The sequence below is a fragment of the Astatotilapia calliptera genome, chromosome 3, assembly GCF_964374335.1.
Source record: "Astatotilapia calliptera chromosome 3, fAstCal68.1, whole genome shotgun sequence".
In the NCBI taxonomy this organism is placed as follows: Eukaryota; Metazoa; Chordata; class Actinopteri; order Cichliformes; family Cichlidae; genus Astatotilapia; species Astatotilapia calliptera.
The window spans coordinates 81,673,749-81,697,788 of record NC_137424.1 but is presented as its reverse complement, the minus strand read 5'-3'; the positions used below and the strand labels follow the sequence as shown (position 1 = coordinate 81,697,788).

At 48.7% G+C, this 24,040-nt stretch overlaps 1 protein-coding gene and 1 pseudogene across 6 annotated transcripts; one reads left to right on the top strand and one right to left on the bottom strand.

Moving 5' to 3' along the window:
- The first annotated feature begins 1,036 nt into the window (after window positions 1-1,036).
- Window positions 1,037-6,469, top strand: LOC113017952 (E3 ubiquitin-protein ligase TRIM21-like; annotated as a pseudogene). The gene is made up of 2 exons (XR_013906732.1): window positions 1,037-1,175; window positions 2,745-6,469. The product of XR_013906732.1 is annotated as an E3 ubiquitin-protein ligase TRIM21-like (transcript).
- LOC113019577 (CST complex subunit CTC1-like) lies at window positions 1,462-23,024 on the bottom strand. 5 transcript variants are annotated; one of them, XM_026163349.2, is made up of 25 exons: window positions 22,694-23,023; window positions 22,376-22,460; window positions 21,299-21,398; window positions 21,001-21,223; window positions 19,175-19,404; window positions 18,971-19,100; window positions 18,603-18,899; window positions 18,400-18,522; window positions 18,084-18,313; window positions 17,819-17,963; window positions 17,543-17,745; window positions 17,301-17,470; window positions 17,106-17,220; window positions 16,555-16,960; window positions 16,386-16,475; window positions 15,933-16,070; window positions 10,497-10,543; window positions 10,279-10,364; window positions 9,972-10,107; window positions 9,625-9,693; window positions 9,389-9,551; window positions 9,133-9,188; window positions 8,870-9,026; window positions 8,084-8,204; window positions 7,335-8,013 (listed from the first exon to the last, which is right to left on the bottom strand). In XM_026163349.2, exons 1-25 carry the CDS (start codon window positions 22,877-22,879, stop codon window positions 7,922-7,924), a joined length of 3,798 nt encoding a protein of 1,265 aa, XP_026019134.2. In that variant the 5' UTR covers window positions 22,880-23,023; the 3' UTR covers window positions 7,335-7,921. The 5 variants fall into 5 exon arrangements, with proteins under 5 accessions (XP_080155588.1, XP_026019134.2, XP_080155587.1 ...); XM_080299462.1 differs by lacking the exons at window positions 7,335-8,013; window positions 8,084-8,204 and adding an exon at window positions 1,462-2,075 and having other exon boundaries at window positions 22,694-23,024; XM_080299461.1 differs by having other exon boundaries at window positions 7,335-8,204; window positions 22,694-23,024.
- Between the last annotated feature and the right edge of the window lie 1,016 nt (window positions 23,025-24,040).

The window sequence follows — 24,040 nt, the reverse complement described above, 5'->3', positions numbered from 1 at the left end:
CTTACTTCTTTCTTTGTCCTTTACTGAGTGTGTCCATCTGTTTAAAAGCTTTCTTTTCAAACATGTGGATCGAGAGAGTTTTTGTTCTGCTGTTGCTTTCACTGAGGAATGGGAGCGCAGCACAGCAGCTACACACCAGAGATCAGCTGAGCCGCCTGATGCTGCTGTTGCAGATTAACTGGTGTCTCAGATTAACTGGAGACGGTCAAACAGATGTGTGACAGACTTTAAGGAGCTGCTGCCAACAAACCAGCAAATAAACACTGAATATTTCATGTGTGACATTTGTGAGGTGGCCTTAAACACAGTCCGTCAGTCTTTTTGCTCTTGAACAGTGAAATATTAAAAACTGTCTGGAGTTTATTTGGTGATGTTCTCGTGCACGAGGCGAAAACAGCAAACAAACGTCACAGTAAATCTTTCCAGCTGATGTTAGGCATCCTCCACCTGCTGAATCCACTTCAGCCTCTTCCTGCTCATGTTCCTGTTTAGAGGCACAGTCGGCCTGTAAATGGAGAAAACTGAACACAGGAATATTTGGATTTCCTTCTTTTTCTCTGCTCATGTTCAACTTGTCTGATTCAAGCTGGGAATATTTATTAGAAACAAAGTGAATAATATTATTTTATTATCACGTTGATGCAGCACATGGTTCAGTTAGCTTTGTATAGACACATGTGTTAGAAATGTTCTTGAATCAGCTCTTTTTACTCTCATTTCACAGCCAGTACTTTTTACTTTTACTTGAGTAAAGAAGTTGAATTAGTACTTGGAGTATTTTTAACAGTAGTACTTCTACTTCAGTACAGACTGTGTGTACTTTTACCACCTGTGTCTGAGACCTCCTTCAGGGTCCACCTGAAGCTCTCAGTCTGCTGTGGAAAAAGGAAATCCAGGTGAGTTTCTGCTGATCACCTGAGGCCGTCATTACTGTGTGAACCCACACACCACTCCTCACTCCTCCCACCCGCTGCACACAGTCACTGAGTACAGACCGGCTGATTCCTGTAAAGGGAGAGGCAGGAAGAGGCGGAGCAACAGCTGAAAAACAAGAAGCCCAACGTCATTTTGCAGAAGTGAAAGTGTGAGAGAGCAGCAGCAGAGCTGCAGTCGAGTCCTGTTTGTCTCTAAAAGAAGATTCACTGGAGTCCATCAGGTTCCTCTCAGCAACAGTGGTGAGTGCAGCTGATCACACTTCCTGTTTCTACACAAATCTTCACTCTGTTCACTTCATCAGGACTCATCACAGTCACACTGGATCCATAGAAATCTGCTCATGTAACCACAGATCCACTGTAGGAGCATCGAGCTGCTGCTTCAGCCTCACTGTGGCTCTGCTCAGGACTGTGGACTCAGGCTGTGCTCTGGACTTCAGACTGACTCCACACTTCCTGGTTATTCATCACTTCCTGTTCCTCTTAGATTGATTCTGGATCTGATTGATCATAAGGATTACAGACGTGAAAACACCTATTTATTCTTTATTGATATAAAGCCTTTGATACTGTAAACCAGCAGATTTTGGTCAGTACTTCAAAAAGTCATTCACACATTTTACAAAGATTATCTGACTTAGTGTATCCTGTAAGAGTCACAGATGATCCTCAATCATTCAGAAAACAGTCGATGCTGCACTTTATAACTTTGTGTGGAAACATGAATCTCATTATTTAGACAGATGTGTTTGAATCATCCTGATAATCAGGCTTTAAACATGTCAGAGTTCCACACATCAGCTGTGATATTCAAGCTGACCTGGATCAAACATGTCATCAGACACAAACATAGATGATGCTGTTTAATCCCAAAGCTTATTTAAACAAACTGGAGGACAGAATTCCTCCTTAAATGGGATTTTGATCAAATCCACTGGTCTCGTTTTCACACACAGGCTTTATCATGGTGGCTTCTTCTCTACTAACATCAATCTTTGATTTGGACAAACAAATATGTGAAACACAAAAATAAATCAATGTTTTCTGAGGATCCAGAATAACATGAATGATGTATCCCAGCGAGTGACTGGAAAAGTTCATCTTCTTCCACATCCTGAGTTTGTGAGGATGTTCCAGTATCTGTGAGAGAAAACAGGACAGTTTTTACTGACGCACAAATGGACCAAATATACAGACACCTCTGAATAAACATGTTCTCATCAATGCCATTAAAATACTGGATCAACAGTTAATAACACATTTCTGAGGTTTGTGATTCATCGTCCTCCTCACTGTCAGCTCTACTGGAACAGTCACTGTTTAATATTAATGGCTCGTTGATCTGGACGTACAATAAGAAGTATTCAGTCACCAACAAGGTCGAAGTTTACTTCACAGTGATTGATGGAAAATATCCAACAAACTGATTTATTCAAGTATACAAATGATCTGGATGAATCTTGGACCTTCTGTAAAACAGAGAAACAATTTCACATCTTTGTAACGACTGTATTTATCTTCATCCCCAAACGTTGATCCTGTCCATCTGGACGCTGCACTGTACAGCAGACACTACGATGTTAGGTTTGTGTTTGGATGAACCAGTTTGTGTCTGAGTGTGTTGCTGGGTCTCCACCAGTTACTCTGAGAACTGAAGAAGCTTCTCTGATGAAACGTCTTCAAGAAACTCAAAGAAGTCCAGACGCTTTTCTCTCCAAGCTCCTCAGACTACTGACGCTTGTTTCTCTCTTTGTAAAATGAAATTTAAAGTGAATTTTGAATCAAATGTTTCTCTTCTTTCTCCCTCAGAGTGCAGACATGTCTGCTGCCAGCAATCTGCGATCTGAAGATCAGTTTCTGTGCTCCATCTGTCTGGATGTGTTCACTGATCCAGTCTCTACACCATGTGGACACAACTTCTGCAAAACCTGCATCAGTCAGCACTGGGACATGAATCAGAGCTGTCAGTGTCCCATGTGTAAAGAGACTTTCTACACTCGACCTCAGCTGAGGGTCAACACCTTCATCTCTGAGATGGTTGCTCAGTTCAGACGTGAAGCTCAGCAGAAAGCCAGCAGCAGCAGCTCAGAGCAACAAGCTGCCAAACCAGGAGAAGTTCCCTGTGACGTCTGCACTGGAACCAGACTGAAGGCCCTGAAGTCCTGCCTGGTGTGTCAGACCTCCTACTGTCAGACTCACCTGGAGCCTCATCTGACAGTGAAACGTCTGAAAAGACATCAGCTGGTTGATGCTGTGGAGAACCTGGAAGGCAGGATGTGCACGAAGCACGATAAACTCCTGGAGCTGTTCTGTAAGACCGACCAGACATGTGTCTGCATGCTCTGCTCTGTTTTAGACCACAAGAACCACGAGTTTGTTCCTCTGAGAGAAGAATATGAAGGAAAGAAGGCAGAGCTGGAGAAGACAGAGGCTGAGATTCAGCAGATGATCCAGAAGAGACGACTGAAGATTCAGGAGATCACAGAGTCGGTGAAGATGAGTAAAGATGCTGCAGACAGACAGAAAGCAGAAGGTGTTCAGGTCCTCACGGCTCTGATGGAGTCTGTTGAGAGACGCCTGAAGGAGCTCATGAAGGAGATCGAAGACAAACAGGAAACTACAGAGAAACAGGCTGAAGGTCTCATCAAAGATCTGGAACAGGAAATCTCTGAGCTGATGGAGAGAAGCTCTGAGGTGGAGCAGCTCTCACGCTCTGAAGACCACCTCCACCTCCTGCAAAGCGTCTCCTCTCTGAAAGCTGCTCCACCCAGCAAAGACTGGACAGAGGTCAGAGTTCATCCACCATCATATGAGGGGACTGTGGGGAGAGCTGTGGCTCAGCTGGAGGAGACAGTCTGGAAACCCATGAAGAAGAAGCTGTTTGAGGCTGAGCTGCAGAGGGTGCAGCAGCATGAGGTGGATGTGACTCTGGATCCTGATACAGCTCATCCTGCTCTCATCCTGTGTGATGATGGAAAACAAGTTTATCATAGTGATGTGAGGAAGAAACTTCCAGACAACCCAGAGAGATTTTCTTACTATATTGATGTTTTAGGAGAGCAGAGTTTCTCTTCAGGCAGATTTTACTTTGAGGTTCAGGTTAAAGGAAAGACTGAGTGGGATTTAGGAGTGGCCACAGAGTCGATCAACAGGAAGGGACAAATCACACTGAGTCCTCAGGATGGTTTCTGGACTGTAGTGCTGAGAAATGGAAATGAGTACAAAGCTGCTGCTGGTCCTCCAGTCCCCCTCTGTCTCCATCCTGGTCCTGAGAAGGTGGGGGTGTTTGTGGATTATGAGGAGGGTCTGGTCTCCTTTTATGATGTAGGTGCTGCAGCTCTGATCTACTCCTTTACTGGCTGCTCCTTCACTCACAAACTCCACCCATACTTCTGTCCCAGTCCTAATGATGGAGGTAAAAACTCTGCACCTCTGATCATCTGTCCTGTCAATCAAACTGATCAACGACCGATTTAATTGGATGAATGATTGATTTTTCTTGAAGGGAACAAATGAACATATTGAGTGTAAATCCTCTACAGTCTCCATGTTTCTATAGAATCTGATCATCAGGACTCTGATTCACACTTTGATTCTCATGGAGTTTGATTTGAACAGAAGAAAAGTTGAATCAGGAAATGTTCCCACTGATGGAGACTCGAGCTGAAGAGCAAATATCAGAGAACAAATGTCCAAAAGCTTCATTTCCAATAAAGTTTGTTCAATGCTTTGAGTGAATCCAGACTCATGTGTGGCTGTTATACGGAGCATCAGAGTCCAGCTGAGTTATGTTGGATACAAACTGCTTATTTTGGCTCTGTGAGGAGTTTTGTTCACTGAAAACTGATGAGACGGATAATATTCAAAGAACTCTGTAGAGATTCATGCATCCATGTTCTCCACCTGCAGGTGTGGAGGAGAAAGGTGGAGCACAGACTGCTGCATCCTTCCAGTCACATCATTTTGATGATTATATTTGCATGTTGTGATGATTTGGGTTAAAGACAAACAGAGTTGAACGGCTGCAGTCACAGCATGAAGACGATGCTGAAGCTGAGCTGTCAGTGAACATGTTTCACTGTGATTTGATTTGAAGAATAGAAAGTGTGTGTGGCTGCTGACAGCTGCAGTCTCTGCTAGTCTGCATAACACACACACAACTTTCCCCCTGAGGCAACGATGCAGCAACAACACAACAGCTGCAGACACACACACGATTGTGCGCTCCCTTTCAGTCTGAACTCTCAAACACACAAACAAACTCTATCAATGTCGTACTGTTAAAGAACTCCTCCTTCTTCAGTAACAATGATTTGAGGTCTCTACCAGTGTCTCTTGTTTTGACCTTTGACCTCTTTATTCCTTATAACCAAAAAAACCCTTTTATCTGATATTTTCACCTTATTGATTGATTATATATATCTATTATATTTTCTCACCTTATTTTGACCTTTGACCTATGTCCTTGTTAGCCTTGATCTTCCTTCATCAAAGGTGAAATTTCTTTCACCTTTGAACTTAAAGCTTAAATCAAACCTTTGTTAAAAAGCTTCTTACCAACTTGTAATTCCAACTCTCTGCATTAAACACGTATCTTATCATATAAACACTGGATCACTGAGAGAACTTTAGGCAGAACCAAATGAAGCAGCTGACCTCGTCAAACTCACAGCGACAGTAACTGACAGTGAATTATTTTAATCTTCTTCATTGTATTTGTTAGAAACATTTATTTTCCTTTAATTGGACTTTGGTTAAGTTCAATCCGATGTATTAACCGACCTTTGAGGTGAAGTGCAGCTGCGAAGAACGCTACGGCAGGCAATGAGGTGCGTTTAATGTCGCTCTGTTAATTTGAGCGTCCATAAATTGAATGTCTTATTTTTTCTTACTTTATTATTGCTCATTTATTGGAGAATTAGGCCACTTAATCAAGATAGATTTTATGTTGTTGGTGGTAAAGATCTGGATGGATGCTTTATTCTGTGTTTCTATTTTTCAGTTTTACTTTTCAAGACTTGGTGAATTGCCTTTTTCTACTTTTTGTTTTGTTTTGTTAAAATTAGCAGCAGTGAGAAGTGTTGTTGTCGGTCTTGAATATATTTGATGTAGCCCATACTGTTAAGGTAAGTGTCATGTTTTTAGTTGTTAGTCTGATGAAGAATCTTTTATTTTTCTCCAAAAGTTGATTGTGTTTATCTGGACATAGTGTTTTTCAGGTCCAGCTGAATGCAGGTTTCCCCAGTCTTATACGTTGTGACAGCCACTATGGTGCGGTGTCCCTTTAAGACACCCAAGTCGAGGGTTGATGGTGTCATCAGTTTGTGCCGCTGCTCTCTCTCTCTGGGATTATGAGGACACGTGCCTGCACGCTTCTGCTTAACGAGGGACGGATTTACGTTTTCTTCTTGTTTTGTTTGCAACGCTTGGGTTGTATGAACGCTGGGCGTTATGTTGTTGAGCCGCAGCCGTTCAGCCGGGCTTTTATATGGTTGTTGAAGAAGGCGTATTAAAGAACCACCGTGGATTACCGATACCAGCGTGGGTGTGTGTTCTTCCGACTAGCCTGCTAGGTGTTTTGCCGCCTCCTCTCAACCACGCAACACAACCCAACGTTCCAACGTGTCAGGAGCATCAGCACAGCTGAAATGCATTTTTTCTAAGCACCGCGTCTCTGTGGCTTTTAAACCCCAAAACACGCTACAACAAAAATGGGTCCACCCCAAGGATGGGGTCCCCCGGTGTAGTTTCCACTGTGAGAGACTGTGGGCTTCCTCAGAGTGAGGCTGAGAGCGGCAGGCCCAGGTGGAGTCTGACCTGTGGCCCTTCAGATAAAGCTGAAAACGGCCAATATATGATATTAAATATAAAATATAATTAAAAAACAACATCAGAATGAACAACGAGCTGCTGTTAAGAACTCCCGACGTCCATCCAAGGCCCGATTGGTTTCTGTTTCCATGACAACAACAACCGTATGTGGAAAAGACCAAAAACTGAAGCGGTGAAAAAGTTTTGTTGCAGATTAACTATTAACTTTATGTTATTCATTGTCAGCTCGTGCCATCATTAAAGCATGTTAGAACACACATGTAGGATTTCACAAATCATCGCTCCTACATTTAATCGTACCCATAGCAACTGTTTGTGCGTGTTCGCTTTGAAAACATCACATTCTTTATGTTGGTTGGTTTAGACGAGTGATCTCCAGGATGAATGAGGGCAGAGGCCCGTTTCATGGAGACTGTTTAAGTGTAAACCTGGATTAAAAGCCACATTTGAACACCTTCATCAGAGGCTGTGACCATGTTGAAGGACTGATGCTGACGTGCTCTGACACTCATTAGCATAGAAAACAAAGTGGTGAAAGCACAGAGCCCTGAGGAGCTCCACTGGACGGTCTGTTCACAGAACATTTAATTATTTCACTTTTATTTACATGCAAAACAGCCTCAGAGAGAACAGCTGTTTCAGAGCTGCCAGCTTTATTGGAAAGATGAACTGAAATCCTAAAATAGTCCAATTCATGACAAACTGACACGGTGAAATGTTGCAGGATTCAAATGTGTCGATGGATGAACTCTTTCAGTATAAGATGCAATAATACAAAACACATGAAGGTGAGGAGGAATTCATTTAAAGTAAGTGTGATTTAAAGAGGACTGATTCTTTCCTGGTCAGGCTGAAGCTTTCACCGTCTGACCTCTGTAAACAAACCGAAACACGTTCAGTGTTTAGTTTTACCAATTAGGTTTCATGAATCACCATCTGAGAACGTCTCCGATGTGGGCGCCACTCACAGGGATCACTTCCTGTAGAAGGGTCACATGACCTGTTAAACCCAGAGAGCTTCGTGTGACCTCTGACCCTGATCACCAGCGTCAGGGTCAGTGAAGGTGAGATACCATGTGACAGGAGGAGGAACTATAAAGTTTTATTTGTACGAACACGTAGAACAGATGAAGTCAGAACGAAGCAGGTGGAGCTCAGTCAGGGTGGAGGTGCAGACAGGTGAGCTGAAGGGGAGGAGCCAGTCTGGTCAGGAACTCTCTGTCTCCTCGAGTGAACCTCCTCACCTCTGAAACACACACACACACTCTGAAGGTTGCAGTCAGGGTGGTGAGGGTGGTGTGTGAGGGTGGGGTTACCTTCTGGTCTCTGGTTGGTGTGTTTCCTGCAGGTGAGGCTGAGCGGCCGAATCATGACATCACTGCTGCACAGACACAACAGGAAGTGGAGGAGGAAGTCGTCAGCGTCCTCGTCACACACCTGAGACAGACACAGAGGTTATGTCTCTGCAGACTCACGGCTCGGCCCTGTGGAAACGTCCTGCAGGACGCCTGTTTCTCTCTGTGGTGGCCCCCCCACAGCGTCCCCACCGTGCTTCACTGTGTGGACGCTGTTCTTTGGGCTGTAGCTGCATCTTCTTCTCGTTTCACCTCCTCTGACCACAGGACGTTTCAGTCTTTTAACACAGCTCCACCTGTGGGTGGAGGGGCCCTGTGGGTTCTCCTGGTGTGACCCGAGTCCTAAATGCCTCTCGCTGTCCTGCCCCTCCCCTGTGGTCTCCACCCTCCATTACCCTAAGAACTACACCACCTGCTGCTTCATCAGGTCGAGTGGGTGGAGTCAGGGGCACGACCTGAGTCTCGCTGAAACACACGGCTGTAAGGCCCCTCCCTCCTGTTCACGTGAGCCCAGCGTGGGTCCGTCACACCTACAGACTTTTAAAGGTGGAAGTGGCCACGCCCCCAAACCAGTTCAGCAGTAAGGTGTGAGCAGACGGAGCTGTTACCAGGATGCAAACAGGATGTGTCCTTTCACAGTTAAAGCCTCATCTTAAATTTTAAAGACAAAATAAAGTCTAAAGACGACGATGAGCACGTGACTCACCTGTGACAGGTAAACATATACACCTGACAGGTGCTACTGACCTGGCTCTGCCCACGAGGGAAGACTCTGATGTGACCTCTGACCCTGAGTGCTCTCTGAAGCCCCTCCCACTGAGCATCAGCCAATCCCAGCAGAGCAGGAACCAGAGCAGCTGAGAACCAGACGTGAGCCTCACCTGTCCCGTCATCGATCACCAGCCTGATCGAAGAGCAGAGCCACATGGTTTGATCATGTGACTGTCACCTGACTCATCCAGGTGATTAACACGTATCAGCAGGTGAGCTCAACAGGAAGCTGCTCTTACTTTGCTTTGGACTGAAACACTGACGAGGTCGAGTGACACTGAGAGCTGCTGCAGCCCTGAGAGAGAGAGAGCAACAGGTAAACACACACACCTGAAATCGTGAGCAGTTTCCTCCAAAACGACACTTTACTTACTGCACCAACACTAACACGCCACCAACACGCTAACAACACATGAAGCACTGAGTACTTTCACTGCACCCGAGAAACTACAACTAAACACATCCTGTACACACTGTGTGTATTTTATGCAGTACCTGTGTGTACACGCTGCCACACAGCGAGCAGCTCCACTGCAGTTGCAGGAACAGGAAACACACCACGTGACCTTTGACCTGTCCCACAGCGCACCTCTGCTTGCTGCTCAGAGCCCACTCACCCAGGTGCATGATGGGAGCAGGAGGAGGAGGCTGGGCCGAGCTGATAGAAACCAAACAAACAAATAAACAACAGCACGACAAACACGTGAACCAGACTTTACCTGTAAACTTACCTGGTGTCTCCCAGGGAGACCACAGTTATGGAGCTGACAGGTAAGTACGTGCAGTACACACTTCCTGTCCTGAAACACACGCACACAGGTAAACCGCACAGGTACGTAACCATGGGCGTGACTTTGTATTGAACATTGGGGGGTCAAGATCTCTGTCTAAATAAATAAATCTGGGTACATTTCCAGATGATCAAACAACTATTTTGCTGGTAACACCTGAAACCAGTAAAGAAAACCAGCAGCCTATTGATGCAAGATGATCCATAACTTTATTGGGGCTGACCTTGTTGGAAATGAGTCCAAATAAAGAGTCCAAACATTTATAAGCCTGTCTATGTGTGTCTCACCTGGACAGCCTCCTCTGGAAACCAGACAACAGCAGAGTGTTACCCGGCAACAGGCCAGGTGGGTAGGGGGTGTGGCTTAAGTCCAGGTACACCTGCAGACTCCTCCCAGCTTGGTCACAAAGAGTGAGACGCACACCTGCACACACACATTGAGCTAACAGTCAGAACTGAGACTCAGACCTGAAGCACTGATGCCTGCAGTTTCTCTAGTGTCCAGCAGAGGCAGCAGTGAGTCGCCCCCATAGATCCCCATGTTACAACTTCACAGCAGAAAAGCCTGATTCACAAACCACCTGTGTGTTTGTACCTGAGTGTGTGTGTCCAGAGTGGGCGGTCCTGTTGTTCACACTGATCCTTTCAGACACCACACCCTGAAAACACACCAGCTCTGAGCTGAAACACACACACACACACACACACACACACACACACACACACACACACCAGTAAGAGTTTAAAGCAGGCTGCAGCTGCAGTTCCTCGGATGGCCACAGGGGGCGACTCAGTGAGGGACGAGCAGTTTACCTGCAGTCTAAGACCTCTGAGACGGACAAGACTGTGGGTGGGACGGCCTGAAAACACAGAGAAGAGACATTAAAAATATGACGTCATTCTGGGGTAAAACCACAAAGGATTGTGGGAACGAGTGGCAAGAGGTACTAGCGCACGCAGGCTTTCACACGTAAACAGTTACAACAATAAAAACAAACACAAAAATGGCAAGAAGCTGTTGTATTATTAACTGTGTTGTATTATTAAGTCTTCTGTTGTAGTTACTACGTAATTTATCATAACATGATTGTTGATGTAGGTTACAAATAAGTCTTATATTGATTTGAATTGAATTCGTTGCTATGCTGCTTTGTTCACTGTGGCTTTGCGGGCTAATGTTTGTTGTGTTTTGTAGGAAAACCAGAAACAAAATGCAGGAATGTGATCCAGACTGGCCCCTCTATCAGCCTGGGTCACACCGAGTTTAAAGCTGCTACCACAGCCAGATCTGATTGGTTAAGAGAGAGAGCGATATCGAAACAGCCACGAAACGTCCGCATATATGTGCCCAAGGGTTGTACTGAAGCAAGCAAGTGATGAATGACTGTTTTCCAGTATGTTGTTAGCAATGTTTTTTTTCTTCTTCTTTTTTTTGCATTGTTGATTTGTTTTTCAGGAAGCAGCTAATAAAGCTGATGGATTTTTACAATGTTGCCTCTTTCTTGTAAGATTCTATAATAGAATGAAACAATGATGCCAGTTAGAAATAAAGACAATAAATTGAATGAATTACGAAACACTCATTGTTTTTCTATTAGATCTGAAAATGTTGTGTTGTGGCGGACCACCAGGTGGCTCCACTCACATCCAAGTTGAACGGAAGTGTTGGGGTGGAGATTTTGGCGCTCAATATATGTGAAGTTCTGAGAGTCAAATAAAAAAGTTGTTGGAGTGAGACACAGAGACCTCTCCTGTCGTTATCACATACCTCCACATTGGTGACCCCTGTAGCGAACATGCTAAGGCTCGACGACGAAGCCAGCTCCGGCCTGGAAGCATCGGCTGCCGCCGGACTTTCACCTCCGCCGATGGCTGCGTTTGCTGTGGCGCTTAAATTGCCGGATTTTTGGCTTCACGATCCTCCTTCATGGTTCGTGCACGTAGAAGCTCAGTTTGCTCTTCGTGGAGTTTCAGCCGACGATACTAAATACCACCATGTGGTGGCCTCACTTGACCCGCTGTCAACCCGCCGCGTGATGACTCTCCTCCGGGACCCCCCAGCCCAAGGCAAGTACGCCGCCCTCAAGGCGCTGCTGCTGCGGCGTCACTCCCTCTCTGATGCTGAGCGGGCCGAGAAACTCCTTTCCCTCGCGGGCCTGGGCGACGGCACCGCTCTCGAGCTCATGGAGAGCATGCTGTCCTTGCTGGGCGCGGATGACGGAGGATTTCTCTTCACCCACCTCTTTCTCCGACAGCTGCCGGCTCCAGTGCGCGCTGGCCTTGCCAACTCCCCGCTATTGGCCACGAAGGATTACCGCTCCCTTGCGGAAGAGGCGGATCGCATCCTCCTGGCTACCAGGACTTTCGGCGTCCAGGCGATTGTTCAGGACTCACCAGCGTTTTCCCCCGCCCCCTCACCGATGCTCCAGGGGCCCTCCGACTCGTCCACAGTGGCCGGAATCGCTGCACGGCGGCACCGCGGAAAAGGGCTTTGTTTTTATCACCAGCGTTTTGGAGCGAAGGCACGGCGCTGTCTCCCGCCTTGCAGTTTCCAGACCCAGGGAAACGGGCATGTCAGCGCTCTGTAGCAGCCGCGACCGCTGGCAACAAGGAAAGGCTGCTTTTCTTAGAGGACTCACGCTCGGGGAGGCGTTTCCTGGTGGACTCCGGCTCACAGAAGAGCCTTCTTCCCCCGGCTGGCTCGGACAGGCTAGCTGAGGGCTGCGGGCCATTGCTAACAGCGGCTAATGGCTCTCCCATCAAAACCTTCGGTGAAATGTTGGTGACTGTTTGCTTTCACGACCGTGACTTTCAGTGGAACTTTGTTGTTGCTGCTAGCTCTGTGCCTATAATAGGCGCTGATTTTCTTTGTGCTCACGGACTGCTGGTTGATGTTGCTAACAGACGTTTAATTGATGCTGTGTCATTTTCCTCATTACCCTGTTTGACTCGGGGTGCTCAGCCCGTGGTGCATGCTAACTCAGTAGATTCGGGTGATGTTTTTCAGTGTTTGCTTTCTGAGTTTCCCTCACTCTCTGTCCCCACTTTCTCGAGCACTGTGACGAAGCATGGGGTGGAGCATTACATAACTACAGTAGGGCCCCCGGTGTTCGCGCGCGCGCGCCGCCTCGACCCTGCCAAACTGGCTGTCGCTCGGGAAGAATTTGCCACCATGGAGCGTCTGGGCATCGTGCAACGTTCGAACAGTGCCTGGGCTTCTCCGTTACACATGGTGCCTAAATCTGATGGTCGGTGGCGACCTTGTGGGGATTTCCGCCGTCTTAATAATGTCACAGAGAACGATCGTTATCCCATTCCCCACATCCAAGATTTTTCCGCCCATCTTGCGGGGACCTCGGTTTTTTCGAAGATCGATTTGGTACGGGGATATCACCAGGTTCCCGTGCGCGCGGAGGATGTCCCCAAAACCGCCGTAATTACACCTTTCGGCCTTTTCGAGTTTCTGCGCATGCCGTTTGGCCTGAAAGGTGCCGCCCAAACCTTCCAGCGGTTGATGGACTCGGTCTTGCGCGGGCTGCCCTTTGTTTTTGTATATCTTGATGATATACTGGTGGCCAGCAGCTCGAAGGAGCAGCACATGTTCCATCTGCGGCAGGTTTTTCAGCGTTTGGCGGAGCATGGACTGATTATTAATCCGTCTAAATACCAGTTTGGGTTGCCCGTTCTTGATTTTCTTGGGCACCGTATTTCCGCCGAGGGCGCGGTTCCGTTGCCTGACAAAGTCCGAGCTGTTTCGGATTTTCCGTGTCCCACGAATGTTAAGGCACTGCAGGAATTTTTGGGGATGGTGAATTTTTACAACCGTTTTCTCCCCAGAGCGGCACATCTGCTGAAGCCCCTTTATGGGGCGTTAAAAGGTAAAAAAGCTAATGACTCCGTTGACTGGTTTCCGGAAAGCATCCAAGCGTTTTCTGATGCTAAGTCAGCGTTAGCTAATGCTGCCCTTCTGGCCCACCCATCCCCCTCAGCGCCGATTGCGTTGACCACCGATGCGTCCGACATAGCGGTGGGTGCGGTGCTGGAACAACGAATCTCGGGTGTCTGGCAACCGCTCGCCTTTTTCAGCCGTACGCTACGTGACAGCGAACGCAATTACAGCGTTTTTGACAGGGAGCTACTGGCGCTCCACCTGGCGACTCGTCATTTCCGTTTTTTTCTCGAGGGTCGTCACTTTACCGCATACGTGGACCACAAACCCTTGACGTTTGCCATGTCCAAGGTTTCTGATCCATGGAGTGCACGCCAGCAGCGCCAGTTGGCAGCCATTTCTGAGTTTACCACAGACATTCGGCACGTGGCTGGTAAATCCAATCATGTGGCTGACTGTTTGTCCCGTGCGCTGGTTTCTCCCGTCTTTCTCGGCATAGACTACTCCGCCATGGCTGCCGATCAGAGCGGTGACCCGGACATCCTCGCGCTTAAATCCACCCAGACGGGCCTCATACTAGAGGACAGACCCGTGCAGGACGGTGGTCCCCTCCTCGTCTGTGACGTTTCCACCGGCCGCCCTCGCCCAGTGGTTCCCGCTTCCTGGCGTCATCAAGTTTTTGACTCGGTACATGCTCTCTCTCATCCAGGGGTCCGGGCCTCTGTTAAACTGGTCAGCTCTAAATTTGTTTGGCCAGGCCTTCGCAAATCTGTTAAGGAATGGGCGTCGGCGTGCATTCCCTGCCAGCGAGCGAAGGTTCATAAACACACCAAGGCGCCCCTGGAGCCGTTCTTCATACCCGGCAAACGTTTCGATCATGTGCATGTCGATCTGGTGGGTCCTCTGCCGCAGTCACAAGGTTTTACGCACCTTTTGACTGTTGTTGACCGGACCACCAGGTGGCCGGAGGCGGTTCCCCTGGCGTCCACTACCGCAGCAGTGGTGGCCAAGGCATTTTTGTCAAGCTGGGTCTCGCGTTTCGGCCCACCCGCGGACATTACGTCAGACAGAGGCCCCCAGTTCATTTCCGAGCTTTGGTCGGCCATGGCTGATGGACTGGGGGCTAAAGTCCACCGCACAACCGCATACAACCCGCAAGCTAATGGGATGTGTGAACGGTTTCACCGGTCGCTTAAGGCTGCTTTTCGCGCCTCCTTAAAGGATGGCAATTGGGTTGACCGCCTCCCGTGGGTTTTGCTTGGGCTGCGCTCTGCGGTTAAGGAGGATCTCGGCGCTTCCCCAGCTGAGCTAGTGTTTGGTCAGCCCCTCCGCGTGCCTGGAGAATTCTTGCCCGAAAATCCTCCTCCCTGCTTCGATCCATCGGTGCTATCTCTCAACCCACTTTTGCACTCGCTTCGGGTTCCTGGTCCGGTGCACCATTGCGTGCCTGAAACCTTTGTTCCAAAGACTCTAGAGACTGCTAAGTTTGTTTTTGTCAGGCACGATGCCCACAGGACACCGCTGCGGCCGCTGTATGACGGCCCATTCAGGGTTATTGAACCGGGCCAGAAACATTTTGTTTTGGATTTTGGGGGTCGAAGGGAGACTGTGTGTGTTGACAGACTTAAACCTGCACATGTTCTTCCGGACAGTAATGTGGTGCCGGCCCAGGCCCCTCGCCGTGGCCGCCCTCCTTCGATGGGGTTGACAGACTCTGGTTTTCCCCCCAGGACTACCCCCGGACCACCGGCGTTTGAGCCTCCTCCTGCCTTTCCTGCTCGCCTTCACCAGCCTCGTTCACAGGATGGACCTTCCTCTGCATGTTCTCTCCCTCCCAGGTTCAGTCGTTCGGGTCGTTTGCTTAGACCCAGGGTCCTGGACTGAATAGGGACCTAACTGTGTGTTCAAGGGGGGGTATGTGTGGCGGACCACCAGGTGGCTCCACTCACACCCAAGTTGAACGGAAGTGTTGGGGTGGAGATTTTGGCGCTCAATATATGTGAAGTTCTGAGAGTCAAATAAAAAAGTTGTTGGAGTGAGACACAGAGACCTCTCCTGTCGTTATCACATACCTCCACAGTGTAACACTACAACCTGAAACGACAAACAGATTGTGTTGGCCTGTACAGGAGATAAAATATTTAACAACAGCTAAATAAACGGTAAATGGCCTGTATTTGTATTCTTTACTTAGTCCCGAAGGACCCCAAAGTGCTGGAAATGCTAGCGCTTAATGCAGTGTTTTGATTTTGTTGCCACTTGTACCCACAATGCAATGCGTGAAAGTGACATGGTCTGTCAATCTCTATAAAAAAAGTTTAAGGGTCCTGGAGGAAGACGGGGAGCAAACCGAGTGTTACCTGTCTGCAGGTGGGCAGCAGCAGTGGGCGTGTCAGAGTGTGGAATCTCCAACCACGTCTGACTTGTAGGGTCAACTCAGCGTGGAGATCCACCCCACTGCGCTCAGAAACTCCACAGCCAATCAGAACACTGGGATCCTGATTGACAGACACATGGGCCAATCAGCTGCAAGGATTCAGGTCAGATCAACTCCCCACAAACAGGAATGGTGGGAGTCATCTGCATAGCAGTAAAAAGGTAAGCTGTGTTTTGATGATGCTGCCTAAGGGAAGCATGTATAATGTAAACAGAACTGGTCCAAGCACTGAACCCTGTGGAACTCCATAATTAACCTCAGTGTGTGAACAACTACAGTTAAAGCTGAAAAACGTGTTCATGTGTACTAATATCAGAGAGCAGAGACCGACCTCTGGCCACGCCCCTTAGTGACATCATCAAAGCTGGGTTGCTACCTGAGTGTTAGCGGCGATGAGTCTGTAGAAACACCCAGGCTGGAGGACAGGAAACCACCGCGTACACACACCTGAGAACACCAGCACCACCTGCACGCACACAGACACACACACATGTAACTGTGTATCCAGGTGAGCTCAGGTAAACACACACAGGTGCGTCTCTCACCTTTCTCTCCTGCTTTTGTTCACTTTCTTTCTCTGTCATTGGCTCATTCTTCGGGTCCCGCCTCCAGCTGACCACTGGACCAATCACAGCAGCTTTCACTGAGAAGCACAGTCTCAGCCCTGCCTCCTGATCCTCTTCCTCCGCCCCTGTATTCCTCCAGGACACACCCTCCTTCTGCTCCACCCTGATCACCATGGAGACACAGGGCCAGGGGTTGCCGGAGTTGGCTTCTTCTTCTTCTCTTCTCCTCCTCTTACTCCCAGCAGTCTCTTCTTCTTCTTCTACTGTCTGCTTCCTGGCAGTGACATCCCCTCCTGGCTCCTTCCCCTTGTGTCTCAGGTGTGTCTCCATGGCAACAGATGGACTCAGGATGTGCAGGTGGTCCAGAGAGAACTGCAGGTAAACCCTGTGAATTGAACCCAGCTTTATTTAACTCATAATGTTTACAACCAGGAAGGAAGCTCACACCCTGAACCAATCAGACGCCCTCCTACATCACAGAGAGTGGACCAATGAGCAGTCAGCATGCTGCAGGTTGTGTGTGTGTGTACCTGCAGTGTTTGTGTGTGATGAACCTGTCCTGGTCCAGGTGTTGGTAGGAGGGGAAATCTGATTGGAGGAATCTCTCTGTCACCATGGTGAACTGCACCACACCCACCAGACAACCTGCAGCACACACACACACACACACATTAAAGAATAAAGCTGTGTGTCCCTGTGTGTGTGTCTGTGTGCGTGCATTGTACCGATCCAGGCGCTGTTAAAGACCGCCCTCTGCGCTCCCTCCTCCTCCTCGCTGCTCTCCGTCAGCACGCAGGCTGCAGCTCCCGCGGCGTCTCTGAGCTGCATCGAGTGTTTGAACTCAGACGTCTGTGACGGCAGCTCCAGCACGCCGACCAGCAGCAGGGGGCGCTGCCTGACACACAAACCGGCAAAAATCATTGGTACGTAATCACATGACTTCATGTGGGAGCTGCTGTCACCTTACCTGACAGCGTCTCCACCCCGAGGCTCGGAGGACAGAGTCCTGCAAGACCAGGACAGGAACCCGTTGATCTGGGCGGAGGTCAGGTTGGAGCCATCAGGGGGCAGCAGAGAGCTCAGAGGGGCCGAAGACCAGCAGCCAGTCTGCAGGGACTCCAGGAGCTCCGACACACCGAGGTACTGCCGGACCGCCGAGGACACGCTGTACTGCAGGGACACAGAGCACACTGAGCATGCTCCACACTCACCTGTAAGGAAGACAGGTGAGAGTGGGACCTACCTGCGTCACAGGACAGGTGTGAGGCTCGTCCAGCATCTCAGCGTAGATGTCTCTGCGTCCTCGTCCTCCAGCTCTGCTCAGAGTCTCCATCAGCCTCCAGGACAGCAAGCACACACACTGCTGCCTCCACACACCTTGGACCAGACTGAGGACCAAGACCAGAACCAGGACCAGGAAACAAGCCAGAGCCAGCGGAGGACAGGAGGACAAAGGTTAGGCTCTGCTGTCTCTGACTGTGGACAGGTGGTGGTGGGTGGAGCCTCACCTGTGTGCCAGCTGCGAGCTTAGGTGACAGGTCCACAGGTAATCGGACACATCTGTGTTTCTCTGCAGCAGTAACCGTGGTAACGCCCCATCTCCCGGGCAGCGGTTGTCGGGTGGCGAGCCTCCCGCCCTGCTGAAGGTCGTCACCCTCAGGCTGGAGCGCAGGCAGGTGCAAAGCATGCTGGGAGGGAAGTCCGGGCAGGGCCGATACAGGAAGTGGGCGTGATGCAACTGCAGGAGGAGGAACCATCAAACTTTATTAGTCGTGGCTGCCACGAACACAAACGGGCATGATGATGTCACATCATGTGACTCACCTCCACTCTGTCTCCCGCCCTCAGCTTCCTCTTCGCCGCCGGCTGATAGGCCACGCACAGACCCACCTTCCCATCCAGCACGTAGAGCCCCGCCCCCTCACTCACAACCTCAGTCACCGTGCCCTATCACAGCAGAGGAGGCTTAGTAATCAGCACACAGGTACAAACCTGTGGTAGCCAATCAGAGCTCACAGCACTCTCACCTGGTAGCTGATGACTTTGGATTGCTTTATCCTCACAGCTGATTGGTCCAGCTCCACCTCCTCATGCTCCGCCTCCTCACAGTCGTCCTCAGCAGGCTGTGACAGCAGGGACTCAGAGTGTGTGTGTTCCTGTGTGTGTTCCTGTGTGTGCGTGTAGTCGGCGTGCAGCTCGGAGCGCTTCGTCACACACAGGATGTTGTTTCCTCTCCAGCCTCGTAGCGCACACACACGTAGAGCTGTCACACACACGCTCTGCCCGACACACACACGCTGGATCCAGCTGAGCCGGCTGCTGTCCTGCACACACACACACACACACTGAGCTTCATCGTCCCTCCTCACCATCATCATCCTCAGAGAGCTGGTACCTGTACGAGCACGGGCAGCGAGCGCGACTCATCCGTCAGCGTGAAGCAAAAGAAGGTCGTTCCTGCCACGGCCAGCAGAGGGCAGACTGAGCCCACCTCTCCGAACACGCTCAGCCGCTGACCTTTGACCCTGGAGCACACACACACATCTGTCACACACACTGCTCAGAAACTCCACTGCAGTTCAGAGGTCATGTGACCCACCTGTGCCTCAGCAGCCTGCCGGCCTCTCCGACTCCCACCGCTCCGCTTAGCTCCACCCTTCCAGGAGCAGCAGCCAATCCCTGCTCAGCACCAGGACACAACAGGACAGGGGAGCCAATCAGCTCCAAGAAGCCTGCGGCCTCTTCCTGGCCCGATGCATTGTGGGGGATGTAGTTCCAGTGAGGGAGGAAAACGGGACGATGGAGCCACAGGGGCGAGAGAGACAGGCACTGGATGAGAGAGAGAGAGAGGCGGGTGAGAGAGTGGCGGAGTGTGTCCTGGGTGGATGCTGGAAGCCTGTACTGATGATGACAGCTTCATCAGCTCTGATCTGCAGTGATGCCGTTTGTTTTATAGCTGCAGTAGATCAGATCAGATTAGATTAGGTCAGATCTAATCTAATCTGATCTGATTAGATGAAACTTTATTGATCCCTCGGCTGCGTTCCTCCAGGAAATTCGGTTTCCAGCAGCCCAGCACTGACAGAAGTTACAGAAGGTGAGCAGAAATATACACATATACAAATACAGAGTATAGAAAAGGGAAGAATAGAATAAATAGCAATAAGAAAACAAGGGAATTGCACATTTCAAGTACTGTGAGTAGGGCTGCTCAATTAATCGAATTTTAATCACGATTACGATCTGGGCTTTCAACGATCATTAAAAATTACTGAGCCGATTATTAGCCCCTCCCTCGTGCTTTACTCTCGCGCTGCTCCATGTGGTAAATCGAGCGCACCTCTCTGCATTTCGAACACATGTCACAACAAAAAGAGGTACCAAACGACTCACGGACCGGTACCGGTCCGAGGCCCGGGGGGTTGGGGACCGCTGATTAAGAGGACCGAGGGAAGCTCGGAAAGCTCAGCAGAAGTTATTTGGAGAGGAGAGTGACTGCCGTTGGTTGAAAAGAGGTAAAAACCTTCAGTGGTGTGGAAACATTATGGGTTCAGTCAGACGTGGATCAAGTGGACACAGTGTGTAAACTTTGCTACGGTGTAGCTGCACCACAGAGCAACACTGCAAAGTTCACTAAACACAGATGTTTACATTTTTCATTCATTTTTATATTGCAAACATTTGCACTGTTATCAGTATTTGCACTATTTTATATTATTTTTTGACAAACTTTAAAGTCATTATTCAACACATTGTTATTGTTAAATAAATATCGCCAAATAATCGAGATCTCAATGTCAGTGAAAATAATCGTGATGATCATTTTTGCCATAATCGAGCAGCCCTACCTGTGAGTCATTAATCCGTGCGGTGATGCTAGGACCACACTGAGCCTGCTGCAGCTGTCTGACTGTAATCTGTCAGGTTACTGCAGGTGATGCTATCTGTATACTTTATGTGAGGAGGAGGCTCCACATCTTTATAAAGCTCTGCTGTCATCACGTCTGTGCCAGCACAGTTACTCACTTGCTGACAGACTCTGTCTTTACATCCTTACTTATCGATCAGCTAAGTGAATCCATATAAACACAGCTCACATTTAACAAGTCCTGATGTTTCTGAGTTACAGAAATGAAAGTCAGCTGTTGAGCTTGTTTGCTTGTTTCATGCTGATGTAAACATCAGCAGAGAAGCGTGTGATGACCAGACTCTATCAGCACTTGTGTCCCTGCACAGAGAATGAGCTGAATTAAAGAGGAATTCGATTTCATTCACGTTGCACATGAACACCTGCAGTTTGTTGTGACCTCGTTACCATCAGTTCTGACCAGATCCGGTTTAGTGACGTTGCTGTGAAGAAGCTCCTGAGAACTAACCAGCTGATGGACCATGGGTTAAGGTTAGGCTCCTCCCCCTCTGACTCACCTCACACGTGACGCTGCCGCTGGCGTCCGTCAGCCTGTACTCTCCGTCAGGGCCTTCTCTCAGACAGCCAATCAGCAGCAGGTTGACCCTCGGCAGCGCCCTCTGACCCGGCACGGCGAGCTCCGCCTCCCTGGCCCAGGCTCTCTGCTGATTGGTGCTCCAGGACAGGTTGCTGACGCAGGCCAGGTGCTGCTGGGAGACGAGCTGGGAGACGGACAGCAGCCTGCGGACAGACGGGAGGACAGCGGTAAGGCCAGGTCACGTGACCTGCTACAGCGATGATGTCAGCGGGCGTTACCTGTAGCTGACAGGTAAGCTGTGGGCCACACACATCTGCTGCTGGATCGCCTGCACCGCACACATGCTCAGATCGAAGAGGCTGAGGTCACCGTGGTTACCTGGGAAAACAACATTTAAAGGGTAAACACAAACATAAACAACTGAAGCCCCGCCCACTGAGAACACCTGAAGTGGACACCAGAGCTGGTGTGTGTAGAATGTTTAGCTTATTTTAGAGTTTAGAAATGTGTTAAAATATAATGTAGAACTATTGTAGGAGACCCCTCCCCCACTTGAGCTGTGAAAGTAAAACAGAGAGGAGTTAATGCTGAGTGGAAATTCCCCAGAGGATGTGTGGGTGGGGGTCTCAACATTGTAACTGGATACCTGTGGTCTGGGAGTGAGAGGGCTTTTATGACCTCTAGGGAGTCACCTACACCCACAGTGTTTTAACGGTCACGCACACACTTATTCATGTGCACACGCTCACACATGAGCACTCATATAGGCACGCGGGAATGCGCACATGTAGGCATTCATGTGCTCGTGCACATAGACACAGACACACCGTGGGGGGGGTTTATGATGGGGACGTTTCTATAAAGCTGGCTGTAACTAACAAAGGGGTGAAGATTTTGCAGAGGGACATCGGCCTCGTCTTCCCTTCTAGAAGTGCATGCTTAAATGAAGAAGAGTAAAGATAAATGAAGATGAATAAAGATTTTGTGAAAATGACTACTGAGTCCGGTGCCATCTCTGGATGCTCGAGGAATAAAAAGAACCGGGGTAAAACTGATTTTGTGACATGTGTCAACAGGTGGGACCACCTGAGGAAGCAGCTGCTCTTCATCCTCAGACTCTTAGTCCTCCCTGTTCCTCACTGACAGTCGGTCACCTTCATGGCTCTGACCTTTGAACCACACTCACATCTACACACTGGACTGCTCTGATGACACCTGTGAGGGCAGGTGAGCCCTGCTTTCACTGTTTAAATAATGGTTTAAATAGTATTTGGTTTCATAAGTGAACATCGTCATTAAGGATTTAAAGTACAGCTGATTTATCAGCCAGCTGTTTCAAACAAACAGGAACTCACCTGTCTGCGAGGGGGCGGAGCTACACACCACAGGACTCAGGTGTTCAGAGATGGAGGTGAAGATGTTCTTTAACCACAGGGACTCCTAAAGAAACAAAGCAGCAGGTCGGAGGTCACAATAATAAATGTAGAACAGGCTCACATCCTTATATTCTCTTTTCTGTGTGGATTTCTGCTATAGAATTAGCTCGAAACAGCGATTGGCTGCTGCTCTGCCTTACGTCATGACGCAGACAGTCTACGTACGCAGGGCTGTGCGTGTACGTAGACTGTTATTTATCGCTCAGTTCGGGCAAACAGGGTCAGACTGGGACTCACCGCCTCGGTGCTGGGCTTGACCCGGTCCAGGAGCTCCTGCAGGGGGTCCATGTCTTCGCTCCGGGTGCCGGTTTCTCCCCCTGCTGACAAACTCCCGCTCACGGCTTTCAAACAGCTTCCGGTCCTCCTCCTGTTGATGTCCTCCCTCTGACCGTCGCCCCCGTGTTCCCGCCTCTTACCGTTCATAAAGCCGCCATGATGCCCTACCGTCCTACTTTGTTTACTTTTGTTCTGTATTTTAAACAAATCATCAAACTTATTAAACTGACTAGTCTCTGCTCAGGCAGGATCTCTACCGCGCATGTGCGGAACAACTTTTCCCTACTCTGCATTTCACAATAAAAGCCCTTCACGTTCACATACACTCAGTGGTCTTCTACCTCCTTTCCTAAGCACTTTTCCTTGATAGAAACGTTCTGAGGTGGAGGAAATGTGTTTAGGAGATGTGATAAGAACTCAGGAAAGGAAACAGCTGTGTTTGAACTACAAGTCGATCACGTGACTCCAGCCCAGCGTGTTCTCAGCCTGATTAGTGCAGGTGAAGAACATGCTTTTATTATGAAGGGGTCAGACTTCCTGCTGAGGCTCAGGGTCATGTGACTGACAGCACCTTATGCAGCTCACCTGACGCCACAAGGTGTTTCCTTTTCAGGAGGATGACACTGTGCGAACCTCGGGAATCTCCAACAAAAACACATTTCTGTCAAGTGGAAACTTTAAAATAAAATAAAATTATATATATATATATATATATATATATATATATATATATATATATATATATATATATATATATAATTTTATTTTTTTATTTTTTGAGCTTGCAGAGCATAGATGCAGATCAAACTGAAGGTTTGTCACTGTTTTTTGTTCACTTTTTATCCAGGCTGCAGGTGTCTCAGTGGAAAAATAGAGCGTGGCTGAGCGCACCTGTGCAGACCAGTGATACAGTTTAAGATCAGAGAATTGTAACCCCCTCTTTCATATGGCAGGTACAACAAGCCAAGTCTTCATCTAGGACCTTTGTTATTCCAAATTAACCAATTAAAGATATCATTTAACTTCTGAAAGGATTCTTTTGGAGGAGGCAGAGGACGTGACTCAATATAAAAACTCTGCATAACCTTTCATCCTTGTTCAGGAATAGGACGGAGGAGGATTTTGAATCATTTATAGCCAGAAAATCGTCTAAATAGCTCCATTTGTAGCATTAATTTTGCAACTTGGCTAACAGACAGCCAGTCTAGGGCCTAGGGCCAATCTCTGCTCTCGATCTCCTAACTGGAAACCAAATAGTACAGCTCTCATTCTAAGTGTCATCACCAGAGCTTCCATAGTCAGAATGAA